General features: G+C 39.8%; 1 protein-coding gene across 3 annotated transcripts in view; it reads right to left on the reverse strand.

The window, feature by feature from the left end:
• pde1cb (phosphodiesterase 1C, calmodulin-dependent b) overlaps nt 1-14,244 on the reverse strand; it is a 91,147-nt gene extending 76,903 nt beyond the window's left edge. The window contains exon 1 of one of the 3 annotated variants that reach the window (XM_044019068.1): nt 13,583-14,244. In XM_044019068.1, the coding sequence (XP_043875003.1) occupies nt 13,583-13,847 (265 nt within the window). In that variant the 5' untranslated portion in view covers nt 13,848-14,244. Of the gene's footprint in view, nt 1-2,421; nt 2,861-13,582 lie in introns of those variants that run through there. The other 2 variants (XM_044019058.1, XM_044019078.1) reach the window with 2 other exon arrangements.
• Nucleotides 14,245-14,350: the final 106 nt, after the last annotated feature.

The following is a 14,350-nucleotide window of genomic DNA, read 5'->3' on the forward strand; positions in this document are numbered from 1 at the left end:
TTTTTTCCACGTGGCAAATTGTTTTATGAATGCTCAGCTGACGATGGTTTTCATGAGTTCACAGTGAGGCATTCTTGTTTAAAATCTTAGTTGGACCAACAAGGAAATGAGGATTGAGGGAAATCTGAATGGGACAGTTTACCCCAACATTAAGCAAGAGAGGCAGACTCACAGAGCACTGAGGTTTGATGCTTTTCTATCATTAAAACCTCGTCAACAACTTATGTGTGTCACTTCTTTTTTTAAACTTAATTAGCTCCACATAAAAATTCTACATCAAATGTTCTGACGAATATCATTAATGGCACTGCGAGTCATGATCACTAATTATGTGCTTGTTTTAGATGCACTCTGGTGTACCTTTGCACATAATAACCTGCCGTCCTCACTTTATTACCATTGTTTTTCATTAGCCATTAGAGGATGAAGAACATTTCAGAGCAAATATATAATACAGCGTTGTTGTTTTTTTACCCTGGTTATATTATTTGTAAAGGACACGGTGGGGAGTGATTCAGTCGGCAAAAGACCAAGAATCACAAGTCCAGCATGTAGAGTCTTTACAGAGAAGTACAAAAAGCTTGTCAGTAATTATAAGTTTTGTTTTCAACAGAGCAATGCTTTGTTCAAAACTGGCAGATTTAAAATAAACTCTTTCACAACGACACAAAAGACAAACTAACAAAGAGTCAGACTCTGTCTGCCGAAAGATCAAAACTGAAAAATCGTTTATGATTGGACAAAATGACAAAGCGAATACAAGGGTGGAAAAAGTGTGATGGAAGAAAAAAACAGAAGAGAACAGAACACATTGGCCTCGCTGTTGGAGTTTGGACATCAGCATAACAAAGCTAACAAGGATTACACAAGACCAAATATCTCAGCTGGAATCTCAGCAGAGGCTGAGAGTTGAGGCTTCCTGCTAAATAGAGGAGTAAACACAAGGTGTCCAGTCAGGCAATGAAGTAGCGCGGCTTAGCAGGCACGCTTCAGAGGAGGTGATTGGCTTAACACTGTGTGGACTGAAACCTTGGCCTCGCCAGCGATTGATTGTGACACTCGTGGGTTACCATGACAACTGCCATACTTGTGGGTACTACATCGGCAATGATATCGGCCACATGTGACTGAGGCAGGGTTTTTTAAGAGGTAACTGGATGTGTCTATGCAAGCGGAGAAAATACAAAGTCATTTCTTTTTTATAATGCTTCAACGCCACACACCTGTTTTTGTGTCCTATAAACCGTCTCTTTTTGTATTGTTTTGTATTGTTATCATGAACCTGTGATATATTGTTGATCCTAGTCTCGTGTGTCAATCAGAGTTGTGATTTAAGGTTAGGGTCTCTTAAGTTTGGAAATGCCTGCATTATCAGATAAAGGAACAACTAAAATACTGTATTGGTAAATCACAACTAAATCACAAACCCCATCTTTAAATTTCCTAACCATATGATTACAGGATATTACGTTTAAAAGATGCCATTATAATCAGTCTCCCGCAGCTCTTGAGGAGGAAAATGTCTGTCTCTTTAGTTACTGAAATGCTCCGCTATGTTCACACTCTCATCATCATCATGTGCTCACAGCAGTTCGGTGCGGTGGCGTGGGTGTATCAGGGCTTGTGTTTGCTGAAAACAGCTGCCTACGACATCAGAGAACAAAGGTCGACGAGAGTGGTGAACCAAAGCGGTAAAGTTGTGGGCTGTGAAGCCAAAAAACAGGGAGCAGGAAAAAAGCTCTGTAAAGGTGAGGTGAGATGCATGGAGCGTGATCACTCTCAGTGGGAGTGACCTTTAAGAAAATACTGATCATTAGACAGCCACTAGTCAACAGCCCACTATTAACACAGAGATATGTATCTATTCTGTTTCTATTTTACACAATAAAACGGTAAATTAGTGGCTTTTGGACAGACGGCACATTTTTGTTTATTATCACAACTTGGTCACACACAACAAAGCTGTCAAACAAGTTCTCGTGAACTACTGCCAGTTATGTCTCCAGCACAGAGCATCCACACATCCCTCTGTTTTCCACAGTGCTTTAACACTTAGTGCGATGAGTTGTCACAAGAGCTACAAAGGGGAAAAAAAAAAAACACAACAAGCCAAGGAGCACATAAGTTTATCTACACTCTGGTTGTCAAGACAATAGCATGAAATCCTGGATGACGTCAGGTGCGCGCAGCTTAAGTATGAACCCCCCCTCCACCCTTGTTTCCATGGTGTAGTTGCATGACAGAGCCAAGCATCAACTTTCAGCAGAACGGACTAATGTGTCGACTTGTGCAGCGGCTGAGATGTGATGTGATCAGCCTCACGCTCGCTCACACACACACACACAGCACTTTAATGCATCCAGCTCACATGCAAACACACTTCAGCGCTTCTCGTGCTCTGCCTTCCCTTCCCATCCTTACCTATGGTGATGTTGAAGCCATCGATGCTGAAGGTGGCACTCCGACCCTTTCTAAAGCGATGCTTCTTGGAGTTTGCTTCCATCTCTCTGTGGCACCGTGCCGTCACCCCCTGCACTCCCTGTTCTTCTTTGCCTCTTATCAGTTGCCGTGTCTTGCTTCAGTTTTGAATGTGTGTAACTCTCCTCGTGAGGCGAGGGAAGGGAAGGGGAGAGGGGAAAAAAAGAAAAGAAAAGAGAACGTAGTCCTGCGACTCCAGTTAGTGCTCAGAGAGACCTGTCAAAGACTCGCTACTTCTCGTTTCAGGCACCAAGCTGGAGAATTTCCCTCAAGTCCTCCTCCTCCCCCTTGTCTCTGTTGTAGATATTGTTGTTCTTGCTCTCTCTCGCTTCTCTCACCTCAACAAGCTAATTTCAAGGAGCTTATGACTCTTGATTTGTTTTTCTTCACTCCAACTACCTCCACCCCTCCTGCTCTCTCTCTCTCACTCTCTCCCTCTCTCTCTCTCTCTCTCTCTCTCTCTCTCTCTCTCTCTCTCTCTCTCTCTCTCCTCTCTCTCTCTCCTCATCTCTTTTCCCCAAGAGGTAGTGTGGGTGTGTGTGGGTGTGGTGGGAAGTGGTGGAGGTGGTGGTGGTGTTTGGGAGGAGAGGACATCTCTCGAGGTCTTTAAATGATCACGACTCCTCCTACTGTCAAAAAAATTATATGCCAAGTACATAAAGCTCAGATATGGTGTGACAAAGTCCTATTCTACTTTTGTACACGCACACACACACACACACACACACACAGACGCACACACAGTCAGAGATGGACTCTAGAATCACATGATGGTGCATAAGCACTCAGCAGATAGAAAACAGAGGCAGTGAGAGTGATTATGTGTGATTAAATCAATCCACCTGATTTTAATTCTAGCAGGTTAACCATTTAGAGATAATGCCATTTGGCAGTTTTTCACACACGCACATACACATGTTTGTTTTAAATGAAGAAAATCAGGCTTATATTGCCCAGCTACAATTCAGTTTGTAACTGGGTAATACATTATATATACATTTAAGCATTTAATGACAGATGTATGTATATATATATATATATATATATATATATATATATATATATATATATATATACATATATATATATATATATATATATATATATACATACACATATATATATATATATATATATATATATATATATACATAAATAAATATGTACATACTGTATATATATAAATACATATACACATAAATATGTGTGGGCCAAGGACACTGTCTTTTTTGGTACCTTCCTTTTATGTTTATTAAAGATCACTTTCTTTCTCGCAGTGCACATCCACACGCACACACATACACACACACACACACCTGCTGCACACACCAGGTCAACAAAGAATAAAAAGCTCCCCTTATTAGCACCATCTGACATTTAGCTAGGGATTTTTTTCTCTCTCTTTTTTTCTGTGTTTCATTTCCCCTTATGATTAGTGCCTGTGAGTGCTCTTTATGAGGGTTTCTGGTTTGTTCTCACACATTTTTTCAAATGCACCATTTGTGTATAATAGCACATGCACAGATCAAAAGATAATGTAAAGTTGTTTTTTTATTTTGTTTTGTTTTTTATCAACTGGATCAAGCTGACATGTTTCTAACTAACGTGGTTTGCTGTCCTCTATCTATCGTCTGTTCTCCCGTTAAGCAACCTTTCCAATAACACCTAGGATCAATTATTGCCATTTACCTCATGGCATTTCTTAAAGTAACGTGACAAACAGACACACGGGGTATTTAGAAGCCTTAACATATGCCCACATCATTAGAACAGTTAATATATGCTTAGCATAGCATAACAGCGATAACACCTACATCCTATACACCTGCATGAAGTGATCTGAGTGACCACGATTTATTAAATAATCCCATATCTATTAAAATCAGGCAGTATTATATTATAGACATAAATGAATGCATGTTCTCTGAGTTATGCAGAGGTTAAGGCGCCTGAGGCATGAGCGAACTGATCACAATCACATCTGTCCAGTGGTAGTGGAGCCGGTTTGAGTCAATCAGTGCGGTTCCAGCCGTTGTTAGATAACGACACTCCACCTCGTTGTGTTAGCAAGCTACAGTAAGAGCTCTTTATGTTCTCCTTCTGCTGTCACCCTGCTCTCCTCTGCCTCCAGTTCATACTGTATGCAGCAATTTGTGAGCCTCGTGATTTTGCAACACCCTCACTGAGCCACATCGAGTGCCTGTCTGTTCCCGGGGTAGCTTTTATGTTCCTGGCAGCACACTGTACTGTACGTGGGAATATGGCAACAATATTCACCTTTGACAGCGGTAACCAAAGGATCAAAACAGTTACAAAGAGTGTATTCAGCCATTGTTTGTGACATCTAACAGTGGAAATCCCCAAAGCTGTGATATTATCATATTACCATGTTGCTATCGCTGATATAAGATTCATCCTCTCACTGGTGAGTCTGATCTCGTCAAAAGAGACACTGTAATTATTTGCAATTATGTGCAGGTCATTAAAGGCAGGATTTTTGTGGAGTATTTCCTGTGAAGTGTCTATTTTTGTGTCTGTTTCATGGTCCAAGTTGGAAAGGAGATTATATAATACACTCGACTGAAAGAGTTTGCTTCTGCTTTCATTTTTGTGATGCTTTAGGAGGAGATGTGTTAAGCTATATACTGTGGAAATGCAGGCTTTTCACAGGTAATTATCTTAAAAGCCTCAATGTTTTAATGTAGACATTCAGTTTGACAGTCTGTTAAATATTCTGTATCTTCACAATTAGATTATGCAACTAAAATTTAAAAATACATGGACACAAAGGGAAAGATACCTGAAGATGTTACAGAGATAAACTCTGTGTTACTTTTTGTCATTTGTGAAATATAAGTTCTTACCCTAAAATGTTACATATTTCCTATTATAGGCTGAATGCTGAGGGCACAACCATTTACTGTCTGAATAGACAAAATAAACAAATTAATCTATTTATGTTTCTGGAATTCTAAAACTATCAACTCATACAAGGATTGTTACTTTTAACCCTTAGAGCACAGAACATTTTATCTTCTTATACAGTATATACAGAAGCTATAAGATGTGCAATATAGAGTGTCTTATATCCTTTTTTTCAGCACTACCTAGACAATCTGATGAAAAGATAATGTTAATATTCACCAACTATATAAAGACATCTGAGCAAAAAGTACTCAAATGTCAAATTTGGAAATATGTCACAGTTCAAAGTTTGCTTGGCTCGTTTTTATGAACAAAAAGAAAAGGAAATACAGTCTAATTCTGTGACTTCTGCACAATTATTGCTACTTTATATTACTACTAAAAATGCGATATCAAATCAATCATAACTTTGACTAAAACACATAAGAACATGAATAAAACAACTAATTCTTAAAGCCTGAACATGTGACCTATAAACACACACCCCCAGGACGTCCATATAAGGAATTGTGTATTATTCCCACAGCAAATTACCATGGGTGCACCTGAAGCACAGCACTAAGGGTTAACATGGTTTACTACTTTAAAAAGGTTAACATGCCCTGATGTTTAGAGAAGCATCAGTTTGCAAATGCTGCTGCAGAACTTGAGCCTCTTTTCCTCCTCTGTCCTCTGCTTCAAGCTCCTATTGCTTTAAAACCCTCCTCCCACTGAAGCCTATAGTTTGCTGTGATTGGCTGACGGCCCCACTCTGTTGTGAATGGCCCACCGTTTAAAACCCATTTATATATTTTCATCTGTTTTACATCAGTCTGCCCCAAACATTATCTCCATCACTACCTGACATACCTCAGAGGGTCTTTTCTGTTGGTATAGAAGTTACAGGCGTCAACAAACATGGTGACGATTGAGAAGGTTATTTTATTGCGAGGACTACAGCAGGACACTGTGTGTGAAATCTAGGGGGTGTGTTGATTAGTTCAACAAAAATCGATGCAGACAAATTCAATTATCAACAATTGCCAGTGCCATCATCACACACGGACTCAGCTGTTTGCTTGTTACTTTGTCTTCTATAGTTCATCATGAAATATGTCCACAAGCCTCTTTTCACATATTTTGCTGTGGGGATTTTCTGCTCAGGAGGAAACTTTCACTTGTTTGCTTCCTCAATTGTCACAGTCAAACAACACAACATCACTGCTGTTCTCGGGAGGAGCAGACGGCCTGAATAGAGAGGCCAAGCTGTGCTCACAGTACCATCTGCTGGACAAATTAATTACTTCAAACAGTCTGGTGTGCTTGTAGGCTGTATATTTTGATCTCAATCTGGTTTGTGATCAGTCAATTAATCATTTGACAATAGCTGCTTTGTCATCTATATTACTGTAAGTTATACCATAATTTAAAAACAGACACGTAGAAGACCCGTTTAAAGCAGGTGTGTGACATTAAATTAAAAGTGAATGGCAAACAAGTGAAAAGGTTCTTTATCAACATGATACACTTGTTTCAATGTGTTTAAATTATGTCTGTAGTTAAAAAAACAACAACCACCAAATGTCACTTTTTCACATTGAGCCTAATAAAGCAAAACTTTGCTTGTGTGGTCACTTCTCTGCCTTTTTTCTCTATGAAGCTCCCCCTGAAGTTTCATCGTTCATATTTTTACAACACACTGTAAGCATCCATCCATCCATCCATCCATCCATCCATACCGTCTACCGCTCTATCCTCACTGTTGTAAAAAATCACCACTGATGCTTCCCCCTCCCCTCCCGCTCTCCACTATTGCCATTCAAAAAAAGCTGGTCCGATGTTTACTCGTGTGTGGCCCTTCACTCAGTCTGACAGTTGTTTCCCCTTCCTCGCTTCGAGAGGTTTTCTCTGCTTGTTTTTCATCAGCTCTGCCATGATGAAGGTCAAACATTAAAGACATAGCATGTACCTGGAGGTGGGCGGCTGATTTTTCAATAACAGACACTAGAGGGAGTGGACACAGCCCCCGATCTCCCTTTTAACCATCACTATGACTCTGAAGCTGTTCCATTAGTAAAAATCCTGCACAGTTCTGCTTTAACTACAATAGATATGACTGGCGTGGGTTTTACAGCATAACAGGTAGAGAAGTGCCAAGGTTCACACCTGTCAGGGAAAAATAACAATATATAATGTATTTTGGTTTAAATTCACTGAGGAGCACGTAGTACAACAGCTGTTCTGAGAGGTGTATCCTATGACCTACAGCTGTTGAATCGTTGTCAAGATCCGTTTTCTTCAAGGGTCATGTTTCTGACCCTTGAAGAAAATTAATCTCGGTCTCGTTATCGCTAGGCAACGGTGAGACCTTTCAGACATAAATTGCATATATATCTGAAAGGTCTGAGGATGACAAGGGGTTAATATGGTGATGGAACTCGTTAGGCTACTTTTTTTTCTATAGTGTCCACCCCGTCCTTATAGGCACCTTATTTTCCACGTCTGCTGTTCCCCACCTCCTCCTGTGCAGAATAATGTAATAATGTTCTCTTCCTTTTTTTGTCTCGAAGGGAAATTCCAACTTTAACTGTTTTAGAGAGAAATACTAGAGTGGATTGCAGACCCATAAACACACCTGCTTGCTCGTGATGTGTGTCCATTGAGAAAGAATGGTTGTTCAACCTTTGATCTGCCCATCAAACAACAGGACAGGCCGTTAGTGACAGATAGTAATTAGTGGTGAAAATGAAGTGGAGGTGAAGACTGCTTTAGGGGATTGGGAATGGCATCTTGAACTAAATGTATTTTATTAGAAAGTCCCAATCAGTCAATGTTTTTAAATAATAGGTTTGGTTCTTGCGTAAAAAAAATGAATTATGAATGTAAATCACTATAATACAATAACTACAAGATACTGCCTTCATTTTCTGGATGCTAATAATCTTCACTGTCATTTCGTTGTCATTATATCGAGCACCTCGTCCAAACATGACATCAGATATTGGTTGCGCAATCCGTCGTAGTAACACATCATGATTCAAGACAACAACTATGCAATCAGACAGAAAAACAAGCTCATTAGAGGTCTCCCCTAGACTGTGGAATGACATACACTTTGTCAGTCCCCACACCACTGTCACCACAGTGACACACTCGTGTAATTAAGACACAGAAGGTGCAAGGGAGCTTGCCTTTTCCCCAGCTAAATACTCATTAGAGGCACCTTTAAGGGTAATGTTAACCTGTGTTACAAACCTGGGGGAAATGAGCTGACAAAACACAGCACCATGAACTGTCATCTGAATCCTGCTGAAGGAAATGAATGGAAAGTATCACGCTGTATAATGCACAAGTTCAGCTAATGATTTTTGCAACAGCATGGTGCATGGAATCAAAGAATGAAAAGCAGCTGGGTCAGCGGGGCGAAACAGACGAAAACCGAGCATCTTATTCACCAAAAACAGAAATCCAGCTCCCAGCAAAGCAACACATTTGATCAGTGTTCTAACGTCTGACAAAGTCTAGGAAAGGAGTAAGTATAGGAAAAAAAAGTCACATGTGTTGTTTTAGAAACTGAACTGACAGAAACATCATGAGACACTGGAGGGCCAGAAAAAAAGGAACTGCAAATGTATTTTTAATTTTTCCTTGAAATTAGTAAAAGGTCAATAAGACCAACACATGTTTGCCTAATGAACACGACCCAGGAAGTGCGTCTGCAGTGGCTCCCCCTGGTGTTTGGATGGAAATGAGCCTACTTCTCGCTTGATTTTTATCAACAGTAGAAATTTTACAGAGAAGTTAATGATCTCTATTTTCAATAGATTCAGGGTTTACTTAATAAAACGCAATGTAAATTGTGTAAATTCTGTTCCAAGTTGGAGAAATATAGATGATAAAATGTGACCAGTGTGATTGACAGCTGGTATTGTACAATAGGAGCTCGGTTGCAGGTGACATCCGTTCATTTTCCATTGCAAACCGTCAACATGGTGCCGGCCAAATTCACAAATCATTTTACTACAATGTTGCCACATGGTTCACATTAACTGTTACACGGATTCAAGAAATGCCACTAAATTCAAATTCAAAGATGTATTGTACAATGAGATAATGTGCTTTTATATTTGGTTGGTTGGTAAGGAAAACTACTGTTACTTGATAACCGTTTCCTACTCATTCCTAAAAAACAACAACTGTGAGGCGACCAGCGTTACATTTGTGCATCTTATCATTCTAACGTTCTCCAACTGATTATTCAGACAAGAAAACTATATTATAATGTATGTCAGTTACTGACATATTATGAGAATCACCAGTCACTGGGTTTGTAATTGATATTTGTGTACATATTTTTTTGTTTGTTTTTTGTTCTCTCAAAGCTTGGTTTTAGTTCCTGGTTCAAATAAAGCCATATATTAACAGATAGATATAGATATATCCATGTTAATGACATTATTTTATTTCAATTCCATACAGAAAATCATATGAGACTAACTGTGAATGGGAGTACAGTACAGATGTGCTCCACGCACTTAGCATGCTTGTTGTTTGATTTAAATGTGCACACGTCCATATTTCATGATTTGTTTCCTTTATACTGGATCATGTTTTCCAGTCTCATCAAATCAACTGCAATATCAATTACCAAACAGATTTCAATTCCATAGGACAGCTGATGCCTCATGATTTTTTTAATGGCTGCTGTATCATCAGATGAAGATACATGACTCTGATATTCCATCAATATTAAGCACCTATTACACGAGCAAAGCAATCTTACAAACGCCTCCTCACATTTTTGTTTCATCCACTGTGTGATGGAAAAAAAGGTTACTTTAACCGCTCTAATTTAATATTGATAGTCATATGAACATTTAATTGTTTAAAAACAAATTACATTTCAAACATTCATGGGTGTTTTGTAGTGACTCGTTGAGAAAGTCTGCACAAGCACAGAAACTCGAGCACAGTTTTTTCCCTCAAGACGCTTATTTATGACAATTTCAAACACATCTTGTGTCTCATGCAGACACAAGACTTCATGAAGACATGAAAGATTTCACCTGCTTTTACGCCACTTGAAACTTTCTGGAAACAAACTAATCCTTGCACCATTGACACAATCGACAGCACAACATTGAAAATAGTCTCTATTTAAATACACTTTTCTAGTCTTGACGACCTTTCATACCAGGGACAGGAGCGATGCTGGGTAAGGTGTCTTGTCTCACCCCTAGAAAAAGCACCTCCCACACTCAGGTTAATTCAGCACAAAGTTAAGTGAATGGTTGGTCACCATATGTTGGACCTGGGTGTGCCTTTCTCCGTATGAATGCTGGGATTGACACCAGCACCCCCCACGACCCCCATGTGGAGGATAAAGCGGTAGACAATGGCTCCTGCCATACTATAGTCATGAATTCTGAATTCCTGAAACAGCCACTGGACTGTCCCTCTAAATCAGTCATTCCCAGACACTTTTGGGGGGAGGGGTCACATATTCATTTGCCGAATTTTGGTCCAGCCTCTTACATTGGAATTATTCAATAACACATGCATAAAGTGGGTTTTGATTCAAATGTATCTCTTTGAAATAGCAGGTTTAGCTTTTTAAACTGATGTGTTTTTTTTGTTTAATTAACTTTGAATGGAGCAATATTCAGAAGAAGAAAAAAATATTCAACTTTCAAAGTGGCAGCACAAATGCCAAGCAACTGTAATATGTATTCCAGAATAAGGCACTGGCCAATCACGTCACATTTTTGTGTTTAGCTCAAACACTCCGCAGGCCAAAACAGAGCTATCAGACAAGGTTGCCCTCTATCAAAAACATTGGTGTGATGTGTATGTGCGAGTACAGATACAGAATTAAAGATAGTCCAAAACTTTATAATATGCACACTGTGAACTTGGGTGAAAGTATGGTGGGCAGGGGGTAAACAGGCTATCATCACACTCACATTTTTACTGTATTTTTTCACTATTTTACTGTACTTTACTATGTAATGTACTTGTTTACTATTGTTTCCTCTAAATGTGTTCTGTATTGTTATCTAAACTATTCAAGATGTCAGGGACTGCAGATGGAAATGAACTCAAAGAGCAATAATCTGGTACAAAGCATATTTTCCTGTGTGATTAATGCTGCTGGACATGGTCCCTGTTCAATAAACTAAACTAAACAAACTAGGTCATGATGGCTTGTCATACTTTAAAAGTGAGCCCCCAAATATAAGTTTGGGAAACCCGCATCTAAATTGTGTTGCTATGGCTTAAAGTGTCAAACTGTTCAGCTCGAGCTGAGAACTGTCTAACAACATCGGCTGATCGGTGTCTGAGCTTTGTTACCCACAAGGGAGCGGGTGAGTGCACACAGACTGCTTAATACACATGAACATCACTGGGGAATGAGGGAGGAAACTCAACAGGAGTCTACATTATCACACGGTCATGGAAACGCCACAGTACAGTTGGTATTTTAGGAGTCAGCCAGGGAGAAGGATTTCCACCGGGACAGATATGCAGGGAGTTGGAACGAGACGTGGCAGCCGCACAGAGATGAAGATAAACAGGATGAAGTTGGGGGAAACACTGAGTAACACATACAACTGGAGGAAAAGATTAAATAAGTTTAAGGTATTAAAAATGTTTTTTTTTCTTTTTTTTAAACTATAGTTATAATTAAACAATTAGGTCATTTCCACTTACTATATTGAAGGTGTCAATACAGACAACTTGTATCTACAAACTTAAATCAGTTAATATTTACAGTGATTTTTAAAAAAAGATCAACCTAACTAAATACAGAGATGAACAGGACTGGTGCTGTTTGATTGTTTCCATGCTGGCAACAGCTCGACATCAAAGAGATGCTTTGGTAGTGGAGATATGTTGCACTGAGGCTGCGTGGTCTTCAAAGAGAAGCTGATTCATTCAGTGCATGTGCGGCAGCACATTCACTGTAAAAACCCTCTGAAGTGAGCAGTGGCTCTCATGTGCAGATAAATCTTACCAGAGGGACCTACAACGAGAAACTGACTGACTGTTGTTTCTGACAATGTCAGATTGCTCTTACAGCCGAGTGCAAACACACACAAAGGCAATCACGAGCAAACGCTGCTGTACAGTTGTTGCTGTAAGTGGTGCAGAAATGTTCAAGAATGAAAAGTACTCGAGTATTTATCAGTGAAGTCTTTGTGAATCACTTGTATTGACAAAAAAAAAGGTTTGTTGTGTTGTGACACATGTTGTTTTGGAGAATGTGCTTGTATTTAATGTTGGGAATTGTAATGTTGCAGTGCATGTTCTTTATGTTTGGTGTTGTTGATGTGTCACATTTACAAAAGATTATTCAGATTGTACATGGAAATTATACATTTTTGGTCTATTATTCTGAAAGGGAACATAATGCATAATAAATGCTTTTATTTGGCAAACATGCATTTCTTTTTAGGGAACCTACTTTTGTTAGGTTATTTATCATTCAGGATGATTTCACGTGTAATGGAAAGTTATGAATTCATTACTATTCCACTGATGGCCAGAGTGTTTAACTTTTATACCTCTCCAGCCTCTTTATTAGGGACACCTGTTCAACTGCTTGTTATGCAAAACACAGAACCCGAGCATCATAATGGAGATGAAACTTTGATTTGAGAAACTTTGAATGTGGCATGGTTTCTGCTACCAGAGAGGCTGAATGGCGTAGCCTGTAACATTTGGTTTAATATTCTGTAAAACACCATATTTTGAGGGAAATTGTGTTTTTATTATATACATTGGACTGTCTTCACTAAAGCTTAGGCTTTTTTAAAACTAGGCATTACTTTTCCATCACTAGTTAATTAAACAAACTTTCTCATACTCACTAGCCAACATACACCCGATAAACTGCTTGTTAACTTAGACATCAAATTAGGATTAGTAACTGTAAATGTGATTTATGTGACTTTGATGATTGCTGCCAAACAGGCTGATGAGTAGCCCATAATATTTTGGTCTAGTATTCTGAAAATACCATACTGTATCATGGGGATCTTTATTGTGGGACAATTTTAGGTATAAACTGCATAATTGTAACTATTAAAAGTGAGGTATCTTTACTGCTGCTTTGTTAAATTGAAACTGTATTGTAATTGCAATTATGCGTGGATTATTTTCAAATAGAACAGAACATCTCTGACTCAGTCAAACTCACCGCTCAGTGTAGAGTCACCAGTCCTCTGCTTCGGGGTTCGCTTGCCTCCGTCGGAGTCTTGTCGGTTCAGGACCTCGGACAGCGACTGTCGAGAACTCTGCCTGCCGGTCTGGATGGAGACGTTGAACCGAGCACTTTTCTTCCTGCCTCGGTCCGACTCCGGAGCGGACTGGCTCCTCTCCGCGTCCTGGTGGCTCTCCGGCTCTGAGCCCACTTTAACCAGCGCGTTCCTCGTCCTTGTCAGAGCAGAAGTCACCGAGCCCATCACCACACACAAAAAAAAAAAAAAAAAAAGAGGGAAATAACAGTGGCAGTGGTTATGAGGTCAGTCAGCGAGCGGACCCAGCTCTCACTTTACTCCAAACCTGTTGAAAGTTGACTCCATGTTTTTTGCTGAACTCGCCGCGGGGAAAAACACAAAGCTCGCGCAGCGTCAAGTTCACTGACAGCGTGAGGCGAAAGTGACTCGAGTACAAAGTTTTAAAAAAGCATCATCGCGCGGTGTGTTTCCTTCCACCGAGCGACACGTCACACGGAGAAAGTTGCTCTGTCGACAAACACGCTTATCTCCCGGGGCAGGCGGGCGAAAAACAAGCGGCATTAATTAACACATAGGCATCCCGGATTATTTAAATGAGCAGGAAGCCGAACGCGGCACTGCATCGACTCACGCGAACCTCAGACTGTCTGTTAGTTAGTTAGTTAGTGATGCTCAGAATCACGGCCACAGGAAACACCTCACTTATCACCGACAGGTGGCAGTCAAAT

The sequence above is a fragment of the Solea senegalensis genome, linkage group LG1 (assembly GCF_019176455.1).
Source record: "Solea senegalensis isolate Sse05_10M linkage group LG1, IFAPA_SoseM_1, whole genome shotgun sequence".
NCBI classification, from domain to species: Eukaryota; Metazoa; Chordata; class Actinopteri; order Pleuronectiformes; family Soleidae; genus Solea; species Solea senegalensis.